Source organism: Convolutriloba macropyga, chromosome 5 (genome assembly GCF_964194025.1).
Source record: "Convolutriloba macropyga chromosome 5, txConMacr16.3, whole genome shotgun sequence".
Taxonomy (NCBI): domain Eukaryota; kingdom Metazoa; phylum Xenacoelomorpha; order Acoela; family Convolutidae; genus Convolutriloba; species Convolutriloba macropyga.
In genome coordinates, this window is record NC_134472.1 from 28,985,969 (window position 1) to 29,012,068 (window position 26,100).

At 36.0% G+C, this 26,100-nt stretch overlaps 1 protein-coding gene across 6 annotated transcripts in view; it reads right to left on the bottom strand.

Moving 5' to 3' along the window:
• The window catches only part of LOC142339296 (uncharacterized), a 106,273-nt gene extending 98,870 nt beyond the window's left edge, over positions 1-7,403 (bottom strand). Inside the window, exons 1-2 of one of the 6 annotated variants that reach the window (XM_075389231.1) lie at positions 7,205-7,317; positions 5,054-5,091 (exon numbers count right to left, since the gene is read on the bottom strand). Coding sequence is in view for 1 of the 6 variants with exons in the window: in XM_075389227.1 (XP_075245342.1) it covers positions 6,201-6,228 (28 nt within the window). In the remaining 5 variants the exon portion in view is untranslated. Of the gene's footprint in view, positions 1-5,053; positions 5,092-6,200; positions 6,414-7,109; positions 7,318-7,363 lie in introns of those variants that run through there. The other 5 variants (XM_075389232.1, XM_075389228.1, XM_075389229.1 and 2 more) reach the window with 5 other exon arrangements.
• Positions 7,404-26,100: the final 18,697 nt, after the last annotated feature.

Here is a 26,100-nt window from a genome sequence, read left to right on the forward strand (position 1 = left end):
GGAAACTTTTTTAGCTTTTGCGAATGGATTTCTGGATATGTAGTCCACTAAGCCCATTTTTGCTCCCGGCATATGTTCAATTGTGAAATTGTATGGAAGTAATCTGTCTATCCATCTAGAAAGTCGGCTATTGTAAGATTTGTTTGATCTGTGTTCTTTTAATAAGGATAATAATGCCCGATGTTCTGTTATGACAGTGAATTTTTTTCCATACAGATTGTATTTAAAATAGTCAATCGACCAAACTATTCCCAATAGTTCTAGTTCGTTAACACTATAACGTTCTTCTGTTGAGTTTAGAAATCGTGACGCGAATGCTATTGGTTTCCATCATTCGCGTGTATTCTGTTCAAGTGCTGCTCCCAGTCCCGAACGTGAAGCGTCACATTTAACTCTGACGTCTAATTTCGTATTGTATTGGCTTTTCTCCGTGCCGCTACCAAAATTTTCTTTTTATTAAACTAAAGTGTTTGGTATGTTTCTCAGTACCATTAAATTTTGTGGATTTTTTGAGAAGTGTTCTAAGTGGATGACATAATTGTGCTAGGTGAGGTATGAACTTGTCAATATAATGTACTGACCCGAGAAAGGATTGTAAAGGATTTAATGTTGTTGGTGGCGGTATTGCTAGAATTGCTGCAGTTTTGCTTTCAAGTGGTGATATACCAGTCTGGGTAAATTTACACCCCAAACATTCAGTTTCCGTTTTTGCAAAGTGACATATTTGAAGATTAATTCTCAAATTGTCTTCATCTAACTTTTTTAAGCACTTTGTGACATATGCTAGATGATCTGTTTCAGTCCAGTACTAACAATTATGATGTCATCTAAGAAACAATAGGTGTTTTGTAGGTTTATCACTGTATAGTCCATTGCTTTTTGAAATTCTGCCGGCCTGTCAGTAAGGCCCCAGAATCCTGTTTTAAAACTATAGGTGCCAGTAGACTCTCCACAAATAATATTAAAGTTACAGTCTTTCGCAGTATCATTGTGTAGTTTTAATTGACTATAAGCTTATTTGAGATTTAATGTGGAAAAAAATGCTTGTTGACCGTTTTGAGTGTTTGTGATATGTTGTGATATTGTGTCGATTAGCATGTCATTGTTGGGCATTTGATATTTATTTTTGTGTATGGCTTTATTTAGTACTTTAGAGTCTAATGCTAATTTTATAGATTGATCTTTCTCTACTGTAATCACGATTGAGGGTATGAAATGTTCGTCTGAGCAACTAGATAGTTTTTCGATACGACCCTCATTCTGTAAACGTTCTAATTCCGCCGTAACTCTAGGTTATAGCTTTATTGGGACGCTCCGACCTTTTTGATGCTTTGCTGTAAACTTTTGGTGAATATTTGATTTCGCTACATGTGTCCTTGAGAGACCAATTCTTAAAACTAAACGGGTAAATTGTGCCGCGATTGTCTCTTTAATTTTACATTTGGTATTATTAATGTTATTAACACATTTACAATTCTCCGGTTGTTGATGTTGGACGATTGCAAGGCCAAGACCTGTGCAAAGGTCTCTACCAATGATGACTATGTCACCATCCTCCACCACTATTAGGCTGGCTTCTTTACCTGTCCAATTATTGTATGTTACTGTTGTCTCCCGATGTCCGAGGACCTTGATCGGCTCATTTGAGAATGTTTTTAAGTCCCTCTTTTCTCTCGTAGTGATCCATTTTGCAGATGATGTAGTTCGAAGTATTCAATTTGCTAGTGTTTTTGTGATGAGACTAACTGCACTACCAGATTCAATCATTGCCTTTCTTTCTACCTTTTCAAAATGTATTTTAGCATTCAGAGGTTCGAGTTGATTTGCCGACTCACATGAAAAAGCTGCTACATAGTCGTCAGAGTCACCATCATAATTGGAATCGTAGACTTGGTCGTATAGTTGTTGATAACTAGTTGTGTAGTTAACAGACTCTTCGTCGTCATTTTTTAAGGGTCTTGTCGATTTGGTTGACATTTGTTTGCGGAGCTTGTCCCAGTGATCGTTTCGGCTTTCTAAATTTTCTTAAAAAATGACCAATTATGCCGCTATTATTGCACTTTTTTCCACTTGCGGGGCAAATTTGGCGATGATTGTGACTCCACAGTTGGCCACAATTGGCGCAAATACTAGTATATTGATAGTTTTGGGGTACAGTTGGATATCGAGTGAAATCCTTTCGAGTTGGTTGGGAATTCGCGTTGCGATTGCGTGGTTGAAAAATTATTAACTGCATTGACTGAGTTTGTGGTTAGATTCAAATTCTGATTTATCTTTTGCTGATTTTTTGCTCCCATTTCCATTTGATTTGCTATTTCGATTGCTTTGGAGGGTTCAACAGTTTCCTTTAAAAACTCTTTTTGAGTTTCGTGATCTATCATTTTTAGTATGAAAGCTTCTCGAAAAAGTGTAGTTTCTTCACTTCCTAAACTACAATTTTCGGCTTGTTCTATTAGGCGGCCGTAGAAACTTTCAACAGATTCGCCTTTCTGTTGTTTGCAAGAGTAAAAGACAAAACGGTCGTACGAAATGTTTCTAAATTTAGTGAAGGTGTCCTCCATTACTTGCCATAATTCCTTAAATTGCTGTTTTTCTATTTGAAAATGGGGATGTTTGCTTTTGAAAATACGTCGTCCGTCAGTTCCAATGCTCAAGTATAATAAAGATATTGATTTTTGTTCACAAATCCCCCATAGTTTATCTCCGCACAAGATACCAATTTCATCGATCTTTTTGCAACGATTTTGCCAATTTACATTGAGCTGTTGATTGCGGATCTTTCGTTCCCTTTCAGTTGCTTGCGTGTGATTCTCCACTGTTTCCTCGTAAATCGGCTCGGGTGGGTATGTTACCGTGGCTGGCGGGTCGTTCAAAAGATGTTCGAGCTGAATTCTTTCTTTTGCTAGCAGTGCTAGCTTCCACTGTTGTGTCAATTTACCCACCGTTAGCAGTGGAGTGGCAGTAGGCTTTTCCCAGAATGCGTCAACGTGAAGAGGCGTCTTTTTGAATTCAGCTGCTGACTGCGCCATGTTATGCTCAATTGCTAATGTTTAAGTCAATCGAGTCGCGAATGCTTATCTCACAAGTTAGTCAAGGCAATTGCACCAGGGATGTCACTTATCACTCTGCTATTTGAATTTCCAACTATTGAATTGGCTATTCGCGGTGCGAGTGACGCGATACCGATTGAACGAGCGTATTTGGAAAGCGATTTACTAAAGTTGAATTGAAATTGATTAATAGTGCTGCAAAATGAAAATGAATGTTTTAAGTTACAATTTAGGATTAAAGAGGAAATAACATTTTGTTCACGACATGATCATAGCGGCTGCTTTCTTATGTTCAAGAAGAAAAACCTAACGTAAAAAAAAACATCCACTGGTCTGCCAAACTTGCTACCTTGATTCGACAGCACAGTAGTGTGTGTGCCATTATGTTTTGCTAGAATATTTGAATAAAAACAATGTTTAGTTGGATTTGAAAAAAAGGATTAAAAATGGATTAAGTTTTGCGACACAAACATTTACTTTTTATTTGTTGTTACCTATTTTAGCTTTTACCTTGTGCCCTATTGATGATAATCATTAGTTCAAAAGTTTAGTGCCAAGTTTTGACGTATTAGTGGTGTGTGTGTCAAATGTTGAGCTTTTGAAATATGCTCTTCGATGTGGGATTATCTCCTCAAATGTTTTTTAGACTACTTTGGATTTTTGTTGATGAAATTTAATCGCGTTGGTTTTTTCAATGTTCCCAGATGTATGACATTTTGTTTTCAGATCATTTTTTGAAAAATTGGTGTAATCAGCAGTTTAAAGATAGCTTTGTATCTGTCTTTGTCGCCAAGCATTTTTTTATTGTTCAATGTTCTGTCAGGAGCCAACCTACCTAGAAAGCAACCCCACTTTCAATTTACTCTAGTTTTCTGTATTTTCCTCAATATAAACAAAATCTTAGTAAAATCACATAGTTTTAAGGTAAAACGTTTTTTAAATTCAACTGTTTATTGACTAAATTAAAAAGTTCGATGGATAATTTCAGAGTCTTGTCGTTTTAAGAACATATGTGGTATTTGTTAAAGTCTCACATGTGCTAATTTCTGCAGATGATAAATTATGATCAATGCAAGTTTGGTTGCCATATCTGATTGGCAACCACATCTATTTATTAAACCAAGCGCCTCTTGAGCTCCTTAAATGCAAAGCTGTGATCTTTATTAATAGCAATTTCCTCTTATAAGTCACCCAAATAGAATCACATCTTGTTTTTACTAGGGATCTGTATAGCGAGAATATCGATTTTGGGATGTGATACAAAAATTTAACAATCTAAACTCTCGAGAAGGCTAAAGACCGGGTTAGCCCTATACAATATTGAAAAAAAAGAAAACAATCTCAAAACCAAGGAAAGTTAGTATAATTTAGTGCATTGGTCACCATAAAATCTGTTTTTTAAAAATGACTTAAAATCTTGGAGTAAATAGAAAAATGGAATGTGATCAATTAGTTATGTAATATATTACCTTTTGGAGTGACAAGAGGAATAATTTCCTGACGTATTTCGAATTTGAAAGAATCAGAACAATACTGTGCTCTTTTTTTGCTACCTAAACTTTGTTTCGGAGAGACAAATAAATTTCAACTGTACGTTTCGTTTCATTTGCGCTAGGTGCAAAAGAGGTAAACTTTAAATTATTTAACATTTTTGCTTGAACAGTATTAAAAGTGAACTTTGTACAAAAATTTGCTCTGTTTCAATCCAGATTTATGCGATATACGAAACATTCTTTGGATTTAGAAGTTTTGAAAAATAAGTCATATTGAAGACTAAAAGGCCACATTCATCGACATTTATATTTGTCCAACTCCTTTTCATATATCAAGATCATTTTGGATCTTAGCAAAACTGTTTCTATATTATATCCACTATCAGATTGAAGCATTTTTTCCTGGCTGAGTAAAAGTTCACAGCACAACAGTTTACACTACAGTATTTAGGAAACTTCCGAAAAATTTCAAGTAATGTGACCTTTTAAATGCACCAGGAATATTATTACCTTGTTTAATGAGGGTGTTCTTGCCGAAAGATTGTTTCCTAATAATCATGCAAAGTTCTTGCAAGACTTTACTTTTGTGGATGTTTTGTTGCTCAATAACAATCTTGACGACGCCGTGTATCATTATGCTATTAAGTCAAGGCTATTGATCTTTAGCTCACTGGTAAGGAAATGAAGCGCCTACAACGATATATTGATAAGGGGCGAATACTTCAAACAAAACAATAAAATGCTAAGCAGTTAAGCCGAGTCTTTTCCGGTCCTTCATCTTCTCACGTTGTTAACAAAGAGATACATTTGTTGTTAAATGTGAGAAACGAATTCAAGAAACATGACAATCAGGCAAGTTTGTTGAAAAAAATACGTTCAAACCCCATATATCATTAAGCATACCATTTTTTCCCGAAAATGAACGCTCTTCAATGCTAATCTACAAAAAAACAAGTTCTGATGGAAGAATTGTTCAAGCTGATGTTTGTTTCAGGCAACCACCCATAAGATATAAGCATGGATACATGAAAAAGTAATCGAGCATCCAAAAAAACTGGAGAGGGCAGGCTAAAGCTAAAGTTACTGTCACCAACTTTTTGTACACAAAAACTGAGGTGTAGACTTAAACAGAGTATTAGCTGTCAAAAAATGAGCCTGGAAAAATTTCAATTCGGAATCACCAAAAAACGGGTATGCATTCTGGCCACTGCATCCACAACGGTGATGGATTTCGGTACATGCTTAAAAAGATGTAGTGTTGCAATCGTTTTGTGATAATGGCTGCCGGAGCAACACAAAATTTCAGTAAAAAATTTTTTTTAAATAAAATTTTTACGATGAGAACCAGTTTTCGAGAAAAATGTTAGTTTTGACAAAAACTGATCATTTCCTTATAAAAGTCGTTTCTTCATTTCGAAGCCCTTTGATGGTTGTAGCACAATCCCCAGTAAATCCTATTTGCCAAACCAATAACCGATGCACAAAAATCTGAAGCAATGGAAAAAGTAGCGACAATTACATTTTTTGCTTTCAAAACTATTGAATAAAGATTTGTCTTGGATTCGTACAAAACAAATATGAATTTATTGGGCTCATATTTATTGTAAAAATGTCAAAATGTCAATTGTACGCGCCTATAATAACACAATTTGCTCACCATACTCCACATTTTGTGCATTACTCATTCTTCATCAACCAGATGACTGCTCAGTATGCTTTAGTCCATACATATTTTTTGCAAGCTGCAAAAATTGGTCTCTTCGAGTTGGCTCTGCAAAGTTGAAAAATTTTTGCAGCAGTTTTATCTAAATAACATATATGGAGTTTTTTAATCATTGTGTCTTGACATCAACTATAACTTAATGATTATATAAAAAACATACTAAATAAACGTTCTCGCTTAAATGTTTTGCATGTGGCTGTTCTCTTAAAGAAAATTGTATTTTCTAGTAAAATGTATAATGTACAAATATTAATTTATAAGGTAATTTTTATGAATATGGACAATGTAATTTAAAAATTCCGACACTGTGTGCACTGTATCGCAACCTATGGAAGATCTTAAGTTTAAAGTCGGAAACTGAGGGACAAAATTTTCACCAAATTCCCCAAAACAGTCAAATTGGCCCTTCTCTGGAATTTAGTGACAAAATTGAAACTTCTGAACAATTCTTTCGCAACAAAATTTTACATTTTCAGCCAATTTTAAATGTTTTAAGACATATTTTGCGGTGAACGTTGTGTGGAATGGACCAAATGGTCCGTCCCAATTTGGTGGGGGCGCTAATCGGTAAATAAAAACAACGAAAATAACCATCAATCAGCAAAATAATGGAGTAAAATTTGAAAGAAAATTACTCAAAAGGGAAAAAATAGTGAAAAGTACAAAAAAATGCAAACTTCCAGTTAGAAAAGACATCCCATTTCTGTAGTTTACGCTCTCATTTTCCAAATTAGTATGCTCATTTTTGCTTTCTCAAATCAATTTTTGAAGAAAAAAATAAATTTTCACTCATAAATTGCTGAAAATTCGTGTATTTTGGCGCCGAAGCAGTCGACAACTCACAACTTTTAGACCACAATAATTTTTCAAAAAAGTCGAAACTCAAATGGGTGGAAACAGTGAAAGTGAGATAATGAGCTCGATGTTTGAATACTGACTGTTGTACAATAAGAACTGTATTCTCTGAATACAAAAGTAATCTATATGTGAATGGTTTTCGTGCGAAATTAGTCAGACGTTCAAATGTAGTTACCAATGAAGAACGCTGTACTGAACGTCAAATGAGCGAATACAATACAAATAAAATTGTTACTTACACGTAGAAACGCCACGTCAGTACTGCAGTGATTCAACTATGTCGCCATTTTACTACACTTCATGAAAGCCTGATTCACATAATGGCGGGCAGTCGATAGAGACGAACGTGTGCAGAGCAGAATCGTATATATCAAAGAATGAAAAGTTAATATACCACAAAACTTCAATTAGCACAAAACTTTAGTTTCAAAAATTACCAAATTTGGTGAACTTATATGTTAAAAAGCTCAATGAGGCATATCCATGGTTATACATGCTTATCCCTAGAATTTTCCTCCAATGAAATTGTCAGAGCTCTACTTAATTATCAGAGGTATTCCGATTGAATACCGCAGAGTGCAGAAAGCTATCAGCTCTGATTCAGAGTATGATTCATGTCACATTTTGCATTTAATTATTGGTTGAACGCATTCCGAGCAATTTTTTAAAGCCGGACCAGAAAGATTGATTCTGAGTTTATTGCTGCGGATTCCAAGATCACACTTTATCTTCTCAATTGTTTCTCAATAATTAGTGAAAGCTGATTTTTAATGGAGGTAGGATGCGACAGTTCATTACTCACTGAGATTTACTGCAACTATGGTTATGATGCTATAGCAATATTGGCAGACAGGAGGGTTTAGCCGAAAAGGAAAAAGTGATAAACTAAGCTGACGTTTAAGTCTGATTTATCGACAAATTGGATTGGTGAAAACATCATAAGTTCGTCCCACCCTTACAGTTGGTGTGTGCGGTCGGGTTGTCGGCTTAAATTTTTTATATTTTGGTTGTCGGCTAAATCCCCTGTCGGCCAATCAGGAGACCACCCTTCTGGTTGTTCAAAAATCACGTAGCAGATTAATAGACAAGCTTGCATGATTCCTGTTCAAGTGGTCGACTTATAGTAGAAAAAAATTGGTTTTATAAAATAAAGATTGCATCTAGAACCAATTGAAAGTGTTAGCCGTTAAATAGCACAAAAAAACATTACCCTCGCTGGTTCCACAAAAGGCAGTGCTCGAAAATATCTGGGTCATATATACCAAAAATTTGAATGGATGAACTGAGAACTATGCATTAATCTGTTGAAACAAAAATTAAATCAAATGTTGGAAGGAATTAATCATATCTTTAATTTGTAAAACCTTCATAACATCCTCATACAGTTAGGATACAGAAATCTAAAAATTGCAAAGCTATTAAATTTGATTAATCAATGATTACCAAATCCCTCCAAATATTATCTTCTACCAGAGAGAATTAGAAAAAAGGGATATATTTAGCGTTTTTGTGTCTGTTCTACTTTAAGGATTCAGATAAAATAAAATTTTTGCAGCTCGCACATCTAATTTGAAAACTCAAAAAGATATACCATAAACTTAATCAAGTTCTTTTGGTACGGTCAGAAAAATTCACAAATATGCAGCATTTATTTACAAAAAGTTAGTCAATTACTACAGAGAGATCTCTATTGGCCACTGCATCATTGCGCCAGTGACATCATCCGAGTGATTCAGGGAAAATATAAAGCAGCCCCATTTTTTTTAAGAATGAAAAATCTACCAATGTTACCAACATCTTAGAAAACGCAGCATCATGGAGTTATTATGTTTCTGAAAAAAATTTTATTTGACTCGAGTTCTGAACCCAAGAAAACCCAAAAAACTGCAAAGCTTTTCAGCAACTATATTCAAGTATAGAATAACTGGTTCCAATTCTGTTGCGAACTCAAAACTGTTCGCAATAGACGATCCAACAAGCTCTTGATCACAAAGAATTTCAAGGTCCCAAAGATAATCCAGCTTCTGAAAGATAATCTGCCCGACTCCTCTCACTGCATGTTCGACGAGCTGGAGCATGGTTGTCTGCTCCCTCCATTCCAGCTCTTGGACTTCATATGGCACAGAATGTGTTTAGAGTTAGTGCAAACTACAGGTTGGGTGTCCCCCTCTATATTGCAGAAAGGGAGTTCCCGCTTTGTAAAGCAGGAGTTCTTGACATCTATGGTGACCATGCCATTGAGTGTCACGGTCGAGGAGACGCATATGCATGACATGACCGGATTAGAGATGAAATAGTGTCCACTTGCGCGTCTGCCAACCTCTCACCAGTGGTGGAGAAAAGGAACCTCATTCCAGAAAGCCAATCAAGCCCCGGAGACAACTTTGTCCTGGCTTGAAAATCAGGGAACCTGCTGTATTTGACGTAACTGTTACTTCGTCGCTGCAATCCAACTCTGTCACTAATGCCGCAACAAAGGCAGGATAACCACTTGATGCAGCACATGAACGAAAATATAGCCTGCACGACAATAACTGCTTAAAAATGGGAAATAAATTTGTTCTTCTTGCAATCGAAGTCCTTGGCGGAATATCGACAACTATTAAAAAAACAGTGAAGCGGTTAGCTGTGCTAAATGACCATCGATCTTTTCATCGCCGGGGTTGTCCGTACCATTCAGTTAACTTATACAATCCCTATCGGTTACCGCTGTTTAGGGATCGGCAACAATGTTAGCAGCACGAGCTCCATAGGTGATTAATTTATTTTTCAAATACTCGCCCAAACAGAGGGGAGACTGCTTGATCCATTGTAGGGATATATATATATATATATATATATATATATATATATATAACTCATACACAAACTTTCTCTCACCTAATGAGCGGGGTGTAAAAACTGAAGACTGTCATAAAACACAACAGTCAGAAAAAAGGAACAGAACGTAGATATAATCTTCGTGAACTAACATTTTGGAGTGAGGTCAATCTTATGTAAGGTCAAATTACAACATCAATGGCCGTCTAGGAAGTCATTAAACGCTTTTAAAAAATCAAATGCTTTCTGCTGAATTGTTTGTTGTATCTTTTCTGAATGACCAAAATTCTGATAACTAAGCTTATATAAACCCAATTCTTATACATGTGGACGTTTTGTCAAATACATGTAATGAGACCAATTATAGCAGTTTAAACTCTGAAATTAACACATCAATGTTCTCAGTTCGGCATAAAAATAAACGTTTATTCTCTAAAGTGACTATTAAAATAGAGCACGCTTGATCCTTTCTATCATTTGAACGATTCACTTTTAAACCAATTTTCAAAACACTGTTTTCTAATACCTTGAATCAAAATTTTTTGGCGTAACATTAGGCTATAATAATTTAATACTATCCGTTCTAATTCCGTTGAGCGCTACAAAACCACTCGAAAAATTCAAATGCTTCGATTTAGTGAAGCTCTGAGACAACATAGTTCTTGTTTACAACGAATTTTTATGCTAAAATTGAGGAAAAAGGACTTTTCTCAGTTTTTCATTGACAAATTAGAGGTCTTCTTCGTTATTAAATCAGTACTTTGTGTAATCAAAAGTTGATATAACTCTCTAATCGCAAGAGTTTCAAACTTACTTCTTGGAGACAATATATTCGAAAAATTGACAATTGATGGTAAAATTCACTAATCAAACGTGAGTTTTTGAGTTTTTGTTTGTTTTTCAAGTTAAAGATGTGCTGTAACTTTGGTGTGCATAATTTTTTAAAAATCTCAAACATGTAATATCGAATAACCCCAAGGTTAAAGTTACATGTTGTAATATTATAAATCAAACATACTACATCTTTCCTCTGAATAACTAAATATAATATTAAAATTTTGGATAAAGATTGATTCAATCGAGATTAACGTCCTATCTCCGCATTAATTCAAAGGAAATTCTTGGTTTGCAAAATATTTCGGATCAAAATGTGATATCATTTTTGTTCTGATTTTCCAATTTTTGATCCCCCAAAACAGTTCATAGGTTAGAAACAAATCAATTGGAATCACAAGTTTAAAGTTTTCTTTTTCTTTGTTTATTGGGGATTCCAAAAGTCAACTATTTCCAGCTTTTTCCAGCTTCTGTTGTAATAAGTTTTCGAATCTGTGCAAAACTTTCTTCCAATAGACCGTAAATAGACAGAATAGGGCCCAAATTCACTTGCCGTGTACTCTGGCTGTAGGAATCTCCAATCAACTATTCAAAAATTCTATCTCGTTTTTCCGCTGCTTTACCCTCATAGAAGGCTTATTTAAAAAAATTTGAACCTTTTCAGTAATCGATTAACCAATTGTTTTGCCTTATTTTGAGTAGCTGATTACCTGCTTCATAGAATCTACAAAAGTGCAGCATTTGAATTTCCATCGCAATTCTTACAAATTTTCAGCGTTTCAGCATAATTCAGCACATTTCAGCGCATTATTATGTAAGGTTTTTGCGCTGAACTTTTTGAAAAACAAGCGCATTTCACCAAATTTCTTACAAAGTTCCGGCGCATTTCTGCACATTTCAGCGCATTATTGTGTAAAGTTTTTGCGCTCAATTTTTTGAAAATCAGCGCATTTCTTACACAATTAAATTCTACAAAAGATTGGCGATGAAAATTTTTTAAATCAAATTAGCAAAAGTTGAGAAAAATTTGATTAAACACTCTTAGACCAACTAAAATAGGATAAATTGCTCTCGAAGTGCAATCTGCACAGTATATTTGTAGTTCGGGAATAGCCTAAGTAACAGTTCAAAAAACTACGCGGGGCAATCTAGATAATTTTAATGACACCAAAGGTTTGGGCTAACTATGAGCCCAATAAGGTCAATTCAAAAGTCAAATTGCCACAGCGGGCAAAAGGAAAACCGTTTACGATAGATGCTCACAGATTATTTTGAGAATATTTAAATCTCCACCAAAATATAGAACACTTTGGTTTTCAGTGTGAACTTGATACAGAAAAAAACGAGTGCTGATGATATCCATCTGACAGAGATTTCATTAATTTCAAGACCATAACAATCATTGCAAAAATCAGGCATAAACAAACTTTAAGTTAATTTTTATAGCAACCTCCCGAAGTTCCAAATTTGATACTTCGTAAAAATTGAAAGTGGTCTTATTAAATTCAGGTCCCAAAGGCATATTCAAAAGACTTGTCAGTGTATTCTAAGTGTAGGGAACACGTTTTTAGTAATGTAAACTCAGTAATCTAAAATTGTTTTCAGTCTCTTTTATCGGAGAGTATAAGGAAAACCGTTTATGATAGATGCTCCCAGCTTAGTTTGAGATTATTTAAACCTCGACCAAAAATTAGAACACTTTGGTTTTCAGTGTAAACTTGATAAAGAAAAAAACGAGTGCTGATGATATCCATCTGACAGAAAGTTCGTTCATTTCAAGACCGTAACAATCGTTACAAAAATCAGGAACAAAAATTTTTAGGTTAATTTTTACAGCAACCTCTCGAAGTTCCAAATTTTGAACTTTGTAAAAATTGAAAGTGGTCTTAAAAAATTCAGGTCCCAAAGGCATATTGAAAAGACTTGTCAGTGTACTCTATGTGTAGAGAACACGTTTCTAGTAATGTAAATTCAATAATCCAAAGGTTTTCTGAGTCTCTTTTATCGGAGAGTAACCGTTTCACAGGTTTTTTTGGAAAGAGTCAAGCTCCCATTTTTTGGCGAGCAGAGTTTCAAATTTAATCATATTGGCTTCGGCAATCTTGAATTGATGTATCATCAACAGACTAAGGCGAGAGGAAAACCATAAATTAATCCAAAGAAGGAGCGAATGATGTAACCAAGAGGCCAGAGAGTAGCTAGCGTTGCCTAGATCTCCGTTCCGAGAAAGGAAAAACGGCTAATCATCCGAGACACGTGCGAGACAACAGGTTGGCCGAGACCGGTAACGGGTTGGACGTACGTAACGAAAGCAGTTTTTACCTTGACCACGCAGTTAGATCCATTTTGCTTCGCTTCATTAAAGTGGGAAGGTGTTCGTTAACTAGTCGTCCCCAGACATGATAGGCTGCTGTACGTTTTTCCATAACTTGAAGGATGCTTGGACGGTTGATCAGAAGTCTCCTGGTGGCAGTGAATTGTAAGGTCTTTGCATCAAAAACTGGTTTTGCGTAATGGGTTCTTCATTGTCTGGTACGTCAGCCACATGTGTAAGGGGTCAAGAGCTCAGCATGCTTTCGGCTTCATAGAATCTATCGGAGTGCAGCATTTGACGCACGAAGTCATCCTCGGAAGCAGCGTGATGATTCGCACGAAAATTTTTGCAAAACTTATTCAAGCTTCCTTTGATTCCCCCTACAAAACAAATAGATTTACTTGTTTGCTCTGAAGACTTATGGTAACAATTTTTCTGAACCTATTTTATATTTCTTGACTTTAAAAATGACTTAGAATTGATCATCTTCAACGGCATCCCTATCATCATACTTCGATATCAACATAACTTGTGCAGCAAAAGAGCAGTGATCGAATTTAAAGTCAGTTAACTTGTTTAATACATAACTAAAACAAAAAACTGAGAAATTTAAACTGTTTCCAAAAAATGAACTGAGAACTTTTAAACTCTTTCCTTGTGGTAACACAAACGAACACTAAAAATATAGCCATTAGCTGAACCTTCAATTGATTCCGGAAATTTTTTAAGCTTAAACTTTCAAAAAAAAAAATTTGCCAAGAACATTAGATATTTCTGCTAATTAAATTTGATATCAACCATTTGAAAAAGAGCTAACCAAAATTTCATTACGGCCTTGAATGTATTTTTGGGTGTGAGATGAATTCACAGATGACATTTCTCATTTCTTTGAGTTTTCAACTAAGTCTAATTGTTCCCCAGATAATCTGCATTATACTGACTCCGGTTAATTTTAGAATCACCGGTAATTCACTATTTAATTACTTTAGTGCTTGAGCGATACTGGATAATATAACAGATAAAATGTTTAAAACAGAAAAAAATGTAAACATACGTTTCACAATTTTCAGATTAAATTCCTCGCGTCGAGAAATTTTCCGAAAATTATGCAAGAAATGCGCTGAATTGCGCTTATTTTTCAAAACGTTCAGCGCAAAAACCTTAGATAATAATGCTCTGAAATGTGCTGAAATGCGTTGGAACTTTGTAAGAAATGCGCTGAAATGCGCTTATTTTTCAAAAAGTTCAGCGCAAAAACCTTACATAATAATGCGCTGAAATGTGCTGAAATTCGTTGAAAATTAGTAAGATTTGCGCTGAATTTTCATCGCAATTCTTACAGATTTTCAGCGTATTTCAGCACATTTCAGCGCATTATTATGTAAGGTTTTTGCGCCAAACTTTTTGAAAAATAAGCGCATTTCAGCGCATTTCGTACAAAGTTCCAGAGCATTTCACCACATTTCAGCTCATTAATATGAGAGATTTTTGTGCTCAACTCTTCGGAAATCAGCGCATTTCTTACAAAATTAAATTCTACAAAAGATTGGCGATTAAAACTTTTTAAATCAAATTAGCAAAAGATGAGAAAAATTTGATTAAACACTCTTAGACCAACTAAAATGGGATGAATTGCTCTCGAAGTACAATCTGCAAACTATATTTATAGTTCGGGAATAGCCTAAGTAGCAGTTCAAATAACTACGCGGGGCGATCTAGATATTTTTAAAGGCGCCAGAGGTTTGAACCAACTATGAGCACGATAAGGTCAATTCAGAATTGCCACAGCGGGCAAAAGGAAAACCGTTTACGATAGATGATCACAGCTTATTTTGAGATTATTTAAACCTCCACCAAAAATTAGAACACTTTGGTTTTCAGTGTAAATTTGATACAAAAAAAATGCGTGCTATCGCATGATATCCATCTGACACCGAGTTCATTAGTTTCAAGACCGTAACAATCATTACAAAAATCAGGAATAATAAAAATATAAGTACATTTTTATAGCAACCTCCCGAATTTCCAAATTTGATACTTTGTAAAAATTGAAAGTGGTCTTAAAAAATTCAGGTCCCAAAGGCATATTGAAAAGACTTGTCAGTGTACTCTATGTGTAGAGAACACGTTTCTAGTAATGTAAATTCAATAATCCAAAGGTTTTCTGAGTCTCTTTTATCGGAGAGTAACTGTTTCACAGGTTTTTTTGGAAAGAGTCAAGTTCCAACTTTTTGGCGATCAGTGTTTCAACTTTTTTAACACTGGCTTCGGCAATCTTGAATTGATGCATCATCAACAGGCTAAGGGGAGAGGAAAACCATAAATTAATCCAAAGAAGGGGCGAATGATGTAAACAAGAGGCCAGAGAGTAGCTAGCGTTGCCTAGATCTCCGTTCCGATAAAGGAAAAACGGCTAATCATCCAAAACATGTGCGTGGCAACGGGGTGGTCGAGACCGGTAACGGGATGGACGTACGTAACGTAATCAGTTTTTACCTTGACAACGCGTTTAGATCCATTTTGCTTCGCTTCGTTAAAGTGGGAAGTCACTCGTTAACTATTAAAAAAAGAAGTCACTCAGATTTTCATGCTAAAATTGAGGAAAAAGGACAATTCTCAGTTTTTCATTGACAAATTAGAGGTCTTTTTCGTTAATAAATCAGTACTTTAAGTAATCAAAAGTTGTTATAACTCTCTAATCGCAAGAGTTTCAAACTTACCTCTTGGAGACAATTTATTCGAAATATTGACAATTGATGGTAAAACTCACTGATCAAACGTGAGTTTTTGAGGTTTTGTTTGTTTTTCAAGTTAAAGATGTGCTGTAACCTTGGTTTGCATATTTTTTTAAAAATCTCAAACATGTAATATCGAATAACCCCAAGGTTAAAGTTACATGTTGTAATATTATAAATCAAACATACTACATCTTTCCTCTGAATAACTAAATATAATATTAAAATTTTGGATAAAGATTGATTCAATCGAGATTAACGTCCTATCTCCGCATTAATTCAAAGGAAATTCTTGGTTTGCAAAATATTTCGGATCAAAATGTGATATCATTTTTGTTCTGATTTTCCAATTTTTGATCCCCCAAAACAGTTCATAGGTTAGAAACAAATCAATTGGAATCACAAATTTAAAGTTTTCTTTTTCTTCGTTTATTGGGGATTCCAAAAGTCAATTAGATCCAGCTTTTTCCAGCTTCTGTTGTAATAAGTTTTCGAATCTGTGCAAAACTTTCTTCCAATAGACCGTAAATAGACAGAATAGGGCCCAAATTCACTTGCCGTGTACTCTGGCTGTAGGAATCTGCAATCAACTATTCAAAAATACTATGTTGTTTTTCCGCTGCTTTACTCTCATAAAAGTCTTGTTTAAAAAATTTAGAACATTTTCAGTAATCGATTAACCAATAGTTTTGCCTTATTTTGAGTAGCTGAAAACTTCAAAGAATGTACAAAAGTGCAGCATTTGACGCACGAAGTCATCCTCAGCAGCAGCGTGATGATTCGCACGAACATTTTTGCAAAAAATTTTTTAAAGCTTCCTTTGCTTCCCCCTACAAAACAAATAGATTTACTTATTTGCTCTGAAGACTTATGGTAACAATTTTTCTGAACCTATTTTATTTTTCTTGACTTTAAAAATGACTTAGAATTGATCATCTTCATCCATCGGCATCCCTATCATCATACTTCAATATAAACATAGCTTGTGCAGCAATAGAGCAGTGATGGAATTTATAGTCAGTGATTGAATTTAATACAAAACTAAAACAAAAAACTGAGAAATTTAAACTGCTTCCAAAATATAAACTGGGAACTTTTAAACTGTTTCCTCGTGGTAACACAAATGAACACTAAAAATATAATAGCCATTAGCTGAACCTTCAGTTGATTCCCGAAAATTTTTAAGCTTAAAGTTTGCAAAAAAAGCTTTGCCAAGAGCTAGCCAAAATTTTATTACGGCCATGAATTTTTTTTGGGGTGTGAGATGGATTCACAGATGACATTTCCCAATTCATTGAGTTTTCTACTAAGTCTAAATGTTTCCCAGAGAATCTGCAATGTACTGACTCCGGTTGAATTTTAGATTCACCGGTCATTCACTATTCAATTACTTTAGTGCATGAGCAATATTGGATAATATAAGAGATAAAAAATTCAAAACAAAAAATATTTCAGATTAAACTCCCCGCGTCGAGAAATTTTCCGAAAATTATATCAGAAATGCACTGAAAAGCACTTAATATTTCAAAAAGTTCAGCGCAAAAGCCTTACATAATAATGCGCTGAAATGTGCTGAAATGCGCTGAAACTTTGAAAGAATTGCGCTGAAATTCCATCGCAATTCTTACAAAGTCTCAGCACATTTCAGCACATTTCAGTGCATTATTATGTAAGGTTTTTGCGCTGAAATATTGAAAAATCAGCGCATTTCTTGAGAAGTTCCAGCGCATTTCATCACATTTCAGCTCATTAATACGCAAGGTTTTTGTGCTCAAATTTTCGAAAATCAGCCAATTTCTTACAAAATTGAATTCTACAAAAGATTGGCGATGAAATGTTGTTAAATCAATTTAGCAAAAGTTGAGAAAAATTTGATTAAACACTCTTAGACCAACAAAAATAGGACGAATTGCTCTCGAAGTGCAATCTGCACAGTATATTTATAGTTCGGGAATAGCCTAAGTAACAATTCAAAAAACTACGCTGGGAAATCTAGACATTTTCAAAGACACTAGAAGTTTGAACTAACTAAGACCACGATAAGGTCAGTTCAGAAATCGAATTGCCACAGCGGGCAAAATGAAAACCGTTTACGATAGATGCTCCCAGCTTAGTTTGAGATTATTTAAACCTCCACCAAAAATTGGAGCTTTTTGGTTTTCAGTGTAAACTTGATGCAGAAAAAAACGAGTGCTGATGATATTCATCTGACAGAGAGTTCATTAATTTCAAGACCATAACAATCATTGTAGAAATCAGGCATAAACAAATTTTAAGTTAATTTTTATAGCAACATCCCGAAGTTCCAAATTTGGTACTTTGTAAAAATTGAAAGCGGTCAAAATAAATTCAGGTCCCAAAGGCATATTGAAAAGACTTATCATGTACTCTATGTGTAGAGAACACGTTTCCAGTAATGTAAATTCAGTAATCTAAAGTTATTTTGAGTATTTTTTCGGAGAGTAACTGTTTTCACACGTTTTTTTAAGGAAAAAGTTAAGTTCCCACTTTTTAGCGAGCAGAGTTTCAACTTTTGTAGTATTGGTTTCGGCAATCTTGAATTGATGTATCATTAACAGGCTCAAGTGAGATGAAACCCATAAATTAATCCTAAGAAGGGGTCGAATGATGTAACCAAGAGGCCAGAGAGTAGCTAGCGTTGCCTAGATCTCCGTTCCGAGAAAGCAAAAACGGCTAATCATCCGAGACACGTGCGAGACAACGGGGTGGCCGAGACCGGTAACGGGTTGGACGTACGTAACGAAAGCAGTTTTTACATTGACAACGCGTTTAGTTCCATTTTGCTTCGCTTCGTTAAAGTTGGAAGGTACTCGTTAACTAGTCGTCCACAGACATGATTCATAAGTTGATGTACGTTTTTCCACAACTTGAAGGATGCTGGCATGGTTGGTTAAAAGTCTCCTGGTGGCAGTGAATTGTAAGCTCTTTGCAGCGGAAAATGGTTTTGGGTAATGGGTTCTTCATTGTCTGGTACGTCAGCCACATGTGTAAGCGGTCAAGAGTTCAGCATGCTTTTGATCTCAAACACGATGGTGTGGAAGACAACTAATGTGAGCCTGTTGCTCCCTAGAGTGATCAAAATGATCCGTTTAGCATTCTGCATCAACCGCTCCCACGCACCGCCGAAATGTGGTCCGTATGGTGGGTTGAACTTCCAAATTGAGTTTTTTATAAGAAGATCAGCGCCAATGCGTCGATTGTCGAGATAACGGACGCCTCGCTTTAGTTCTTCAATTGCTCCAACAAACGCTGTCCCGTTGTCACTCATGATATTTTTTGGTTGACATCTTTGTGCCGCAAAACGTTGGAGGGCGTTTAGAAAAGTGTCCCTGTTTAAATCAGGGCATGACTCAAGATGTGCGGCACGCGTGACCATGCATTTGAAAATGAGGCCGTAGTACTTGGTGAGGTTGTCTTTGGTGTTTTCGATAGAGAAGAATCCCAGGAAATCAAAAAAATCAATTCCCGTATTAGCGAATGGGAATTGCGATTGAATATCATTGAACATGCACAGTGGCAGTGGAGCTATTAACGGTTTGACATTTTCAGCATCAAATTGGCCGCACAAAAACATCCAAATCGGATGCTTAATAACTTTTTCCTTAGACTGAAGACAACGTATTGCTGTTGAACAAAAGCCTTCACGGCTTCGGTAACTTCTTTTATGCAAGTTCGATCTGCATGCTCAAGATACAGGCGTTTTATTGCGTCTTTGGCATGAAGAACTGTTGTTAAATTATTTAATTGTAATTCTTCAGGAGCAAAACGTTGGCCTTGTGATCTAAGTATTCCGTTTCGATCTAAGCATGGGTTTAAGGACCGAATCTTGAATTTGGGATCTAGCTTACGTCCTTTCTTAGCAAATGAATATCTGAATGGAAAGCATTTTCCTGTGAAACTCTGGTGTGGATGTACACCTTGTTGTGTGAACTGAAAATGTTTTGCTGTGAGCTGAGTTCTTCCAATTGGAGTAAAGTTCTAACTGGAATTCCAGTTGTCCTTAGAAGCAATCCAATCAAGAATACCATGGCAGTCTGTTCAAAAATGTGGCCCATGAACCTTGAGCGTTGTCTCTTTTTGAACTTTTTTGAGTAGTCGTATCCCGATTATTGCGGCCTCAATTTCAAGATTTGGAACGCTCAACGCTTTTAAAGGAGTTGCTTCACATTTGCTGATTATGAAGTTGGTTTCGATTTTTATGCTGTTATTGTCATAACTGCAAAAATAAATAATTGCTGCCATAGCACAAGTAGATGCATGAACAAAGACATCCCATTGATGTTTAATTTCTTGTGAAATTGCAAGAAATTTGAGTGCTCGCGAGTGTTCAATTGGGGGCTGTCCGAAATAACTGTGCAGTTATTTTTTTGTGCAGTTGTTTATGTAATTTCGCAGGCTACGGTGTGTCACATTTTAAACCCAGTTGGCAAACTTTCTTCATTGTAATCTTGAAGCCTATAATCACTGGTGCCGCAATCGCGACGGGCTCGAAAATCGACGCAACAAGACTGAAAAGTTTTCTTTGCGTATACATTGCTGCATTCTTTGATTTTCTTCCAACGGTTTTATGAAAAATTATCATCAACGAAATTCTTTTTTTGTCCTAATACGCGCGTGCTTTCGTTCCAGAGCTATAGGACAGTTTGATAAGAATTTTTTTCAATTTGAAACCTCCTCGTTGGAAGCTTTCTTTGACTTGCATTTGTGTCTTCCGCTCCAGCGACAGTGGGCAACGAATGATCGTATTCGTACATTTAAAATTGTTTGATTTTTGCTGGAAAACTTTTTGGGAAAGTTTTCTGCCTTGTATTTAATACATTGATTTAGGGCAAAGATGGCCATTCACGGCAAGCAAGTTACCCCAAAAATCAACCGAGTGAACTGATATTGAATAATAAAGTAATTTGTTGACCAAATAAATTGAAGTGCTGATTGATCTTCCTCTTTGACAGCAATTTGCATGAACATACTTTCAATATCTGCCAAAATTGAAACTGGTTGCTAAAAAAAGAAACAGTATGCTAAGTAGGCTGTTCAAGAGATCTGGTCTTGTGAAGGGGTTTCTGTTCAATGACTTTTCTCGATACTTCGAAGCGGCATTTATCAGTCGAATTTTTCTGGTTTTGTCTGGTTTGTTTGGAATTTGAACAACGATAATGTGACAAGTAACATATTTTTTCAGATTCATGTTCTGTCACTTCGACTGGTTTTATGTAATTTATGCTTAAGTCTGTTGAAAGGGTTTTCCAAGCACTGGAGCTGATTACGAGCACAGTATTAATTGTTCTCTAAAAGGCAAGTCGTATTCCAGGGAAAACAATTTTTATATCTCAGAGTTTTGTCGTATGGTTCTCTGAAAAACTTTTAAGGCATACTTGTCTTCATTAGAAAGAATAGATCTGTATTTTCGGGTTTCTTCACTTTCAATTTTCCAGAACTGCTCAACCAGCACTCATAAATGTGTTTTTTTTTTTGGTGTGCTGTCTTAAAACATGATGAACAAACGGTTTGGTTGTTGTTGCACGATGGTTAAATGTAGATTCTGAAGGGTTGAGAGAAGTTTCATGCTCCCCTGCTAATGTCCATCCGAGTTTCGCTTTCACACCAAGGGGTTTTTGTGTGTTTCCGGGTATTACTTCGCTTGGATGAGTGAAGGCGAAGGTTTTTTCACCAAAGAGGGCTCCAGTTCTGCCACCAGCAACCTGAGGGAAATGGACGTCGCCGAGATTATTAAATGTGTCACATATTTGATTTAGATCAATTATGTTGCCTGGTGTGACGTTCATTGCTGGAGTGCTGTATAAAAGAGATATTTCAAAGCTTTGTCTCAATGACTTATACGGAATGACAATGACTGGCGTTGTTATCTTTGAGAGCGGCATTTTTTTCTGGGTATTCAAGTATTAGTGTATCGTTGATGCCTGCGCTTCATAAGGAAGTTCTAAAAAGTTTGTTATGTTGTCAAGCAAAAATGAGAACTGGCTGCAATGGTCTATGAGTGCACACGTACCAATCTCTAGGAGGAGACGGCTTTTGCTGGTTCACGAGAAGCTTTTGTTGTTGGAAGGAGAATCGAGGTTACTCCTTTTAGTGTTTTGCTCTTTCATTTTATCAAAAGATTGTCCATTGCGATAATGTTTTTGTTTGTTTTGGCTTTGTGACACTCCATTTGTTGAATGCTGTGTAGGACTGAATGGAGGAGATCCCGTTGAGAACGCAGCAGGCTGTCATTTGATTTGTTCTGAAGGGTCATGTATGGCAGAATGATTCGGCCGTTGCAGGTTTGGCAGTTCATTTAGGAACAATTCTGCCTGAGGTGATTGTTGCTCAAACAATTCCTGCACAACTTGTTTTCGATAACGATTTTATATCAACCCTGTGGTGATTGCTTTTGGTAGTCGGGACAAATTTCCACAAAAACGGTTAATTATTGAAAAGTATTGCCCGGTATCGTAAATTTGAGCATGAAGTTCAAAAAATTGTTGAAAGGAACGAAGTGACGCTGGTTCAACTGCTGTTGTGAGCCTATGATCAGCCCATTTCAACAAAATGTTGTAAGGCACTTTCTGTTTTGCTTTTTTAAGCAGTGTGGTGCTCTGAAGGTCTGCCTGAAAGCCAAGGTATTCAAATTTTAAACTCAGCGCTTTGTAAAATTTGAAAATGCGACAAATAATTTATTATTATTTGGAACAGTTGCGCGCCATGACTCGGGCTGATTTATGAAGACGCTTACTACAACTTGGGTCTCCAAAATGGTTCATCGGTTCACTTAGAGCTGTTTCATAAAATGCTGGGTTACAGGAGTACGACTCAATGACTTGTTTTGTTTTTCCAGAGACTGTTTGGAGTTTACTGATCCCTTGTGTATCAGTTATACCAGTATTAGCATAAAACACTGAAACGAAATTGCTAACCCATGCATGATATCGCAGAGGGCTGCCATCGAAGTGCGGCAGTGACAGTGGTGGCAGTTTGATCGCTTGATTTTTACTTACAACGTTGAGCAAGGTTGTTGTCGATGTAGTTTTTGAATAGGTTTTCTTGAACTGGTGGTGGCAAACAATGCGGTAATTGTTTATTTTTTTCTGTACTCATTGCGCTTTTTTGTACAATTTGTGTTTGAATTTGACATACTTGCTCTTTGAGACTTTGCACATTGATGTCATTTTCTCCAGAGTCATTTTGTGGTTCCTGAATCCTTGTTTTTGGTCTAACAAATACTGGCGCTGTTTGTTTGCTACTTATGTTATCTCTTGTAGTCAACAGAAATTGCACTTCCGATTGATTCTGTGCAGTCGAACTTTCAGACCAACTGTGTTTCACCGGTTTTGAAAAGTAGCTGAAGAGTTTCTTGAGCTAAAAATAAAATAGTAAAAGGGGCTCCTGGGTTTTGATAACATTCTGTGCAGTCGAACTTTCAGACCAACTGTGTTTCACCGGTTTTGAAAAGTAGCTGAAGAGTTTCTTGAGCTAAAAATAAAATAGTAAAAGGGGCTCCTGGGTTTGCTTATATTGCCGTGTTACCTGTTGAATGGCACTAGCGAAGATAATTTTAGAAGTTGACATGTTATCAATATTGTAAGGTACAGGAAATCGATTGTAAGTATTGTTCTGTACACTAAATTCATTAGCAAATTGATCCGTCTGCATGCACGTACCCACAGCGCGTGTTCTCTGTTGTTGAGTCATATTAGGCTCGATGTTGTTTTTACAAAATCCTGATGTAATTTCAGCTCCTTGTTTTGTTTTTTGAATGTTTGTGTTACGTTATTTGGTGTCAACAGTTGTGCGTTTGGCTGTTGATGGTTAAATTTTTGGCAAATCATCAAACTTGTTGTTGGACGTTAGATCGTAACGTCTAGATCGTAACCTTAAACGCAACGTCTATTGTTTTTTTTTCGTTAAAAGTAATGTGACGTCTCCTGCTGTGTTGGGGTTTAGTCCATCAGTTTGAATGGGGTCGAAGTCAAACGATTTTTTCGATATATCCGGTTGTTGTTTTGCTTTGAACTTTTCTGCTGAGAAGGTTTGACTAAATTCCTGAAATTTTGATAACAGGGGTCGTGTATTGCTGTTTGTTGGCACGAAGAGAGGTTTGGTCCTGGGAGGTACTGGTGGTGGCTGAAGTAGAGCTTTAACTTCACTGTTGGTGTCCTGAACTGCCTGTATTGATTTCTCGGTTCCTGTTGGCGATGATCTGTTAGACCCAAGAAGGCGTGAGCTGCACTTCCAACTGACGCTAATGTCATCTCGTAAGCGTGTGGACGACTGGCTGAGTTGTCCGTCGTCATCCAGGCTTTTGACATCATGTTCGCGGATTTGCAATTTCGGCAGAAGATTGGACTGTCTTCCTGTTATTGATGAGATTGTGCTTGAATCAGGGTTTTCAAGGAAAAATTTTTCAGCGGCCTTTCTGTTTTTCCTTTGTTACTTCAATGTTGCTGATTAGAGGAGTCAGCGTTCTAAAACACCTCCTCTGTGAAATTGCAGTTTACAGAAGATCAAGCTGTTTCTTGAAATTCAATTCTGACATCTTGAAAATGTTCAGTGCGATTTTGCAGCTCTGAGTGTTTTTCTTTGCCATCTTGTGGTTTTGCTATCTTTGTCGTTTTTGAGTTCTTTCTTAATCGAGGATAGGTACAAACGGCTTAAAAAATACTTCGCTATGCAAGTTTGATGGGGGTACGGGGACATGGGGCCTGACACAAATTCAACAATTAGACCAGTTAATGTATTTTTACTTTGTTAATTAACCCAAAGCAAATTTCTCGAAAGCATTTACACTATATTATTGAAGCTAAATCCAGCTTCATGAAACTTGGTTTGAAATAAAGAAAAACTCTCGACCCAAATAATTGCTATTTTTGTTAATGAAATTCGACTGCTCTGACCAACAGTTAAATCAGCATAAAACAATAAGTTATTTTTGTGTGAAAGCAGAAGTTTTGACCAATATACTTGGGATTTCTAAATAATTGTTACAATAGACCAAGGAAGTTTGCTTTTGTTAGTTTTTCTCAAATAAATTCCAGATGCTTGATGACACTTCAACTAAACGCTAGCCAAATGAGTTTTTATTCTGAGGCAAGGAATAGAAAAAAGGCTTCACTTAATTTGTAATTAGGAAAAAGGCGATGCGTACAGGCAACAAGGGCTTTTGAACACAAAATTAGACAGCTTACAAATATTTTCGAGTATGATCTTTTCCGTTGAACAGTTACTTTTATCTTTGCTGTTTCGCACACCAAAATGAAGAATCTTTCGTGTGAAGGTAAAGTATGAAAACATTTTTAATCAATAATCTTCATCCTCTTTTAAGGTGATATCTGAAACAACTTTTTCCGAAAAAAATTGCTCTCTAATGTGACAGTTGATGACTTCTGTGACATTTGGAGAATTGGAAAAAAAATCCTTCATCTATTTGGTAACTGCTATAACCAGGTAAAAAGGGACTCCGACTGTTACTGCTGAGGCTGAGACAGAGGACAAAGTATAAGAAAAATCTGAGCTTTGTAGAAGCTATTTTGCCATAAGTATTATTCAAAATTTTGCTATCTGAGTTGGAGAAATATTGGCAAGACGCGTGCGTACAAAAGATCTTGCTTATCAACTCTTGCTTTTCTTGAACAGTTGTTTTCAACTATTCTGTCTCAAAGCATGAATCAGCAAAAACAGCAAATAATTTTTGTTTTGCTAAAGGAATTTATTGCTGCTGCTTTAAACTACCAAAGAGCTTTTCTCTCTAATAAAAATGCAGCCTTTCATCTAGAGAGAAAAATGGCAAGGTTGTATGGAAAGGTGAAAAGGTTTTCAACAAACGTCAACATCTGATTCTGAAAAAGACAAACTTTTCTATGAAAACTTTTGCAGCTTTTTTTGTTAACAAGCGTGCCCTTTTCTAAGAAGATAAAACGTCACTCGGTTTTTATTTTTGGTGCGACTGAGTTTTAATTGCTATCGACTCTTTTTTATCAAACTTTTGCAAAACAATAAGTAATTAGCTGTCTTAAAATGAATTATTGACAAAATTTACAGAACAGTAACGGTTGCTTCTTTGCTCAAGCTATGCTAAGAAAAATTCAAGTTTTTGAATCAAACGTTTTTTAAAGGGGGAACGGGAATTCTTAGGTGACGTCTGAGAAGCCGTCTCCTAGGGCAATCATCTGCGTTAACGTCTGAAACCGAAAACAAATGTTATGGACTTTTCAAGGTGTCTAGTGAAACGTAAATTTTCTTTTAAAAAAATGTTACA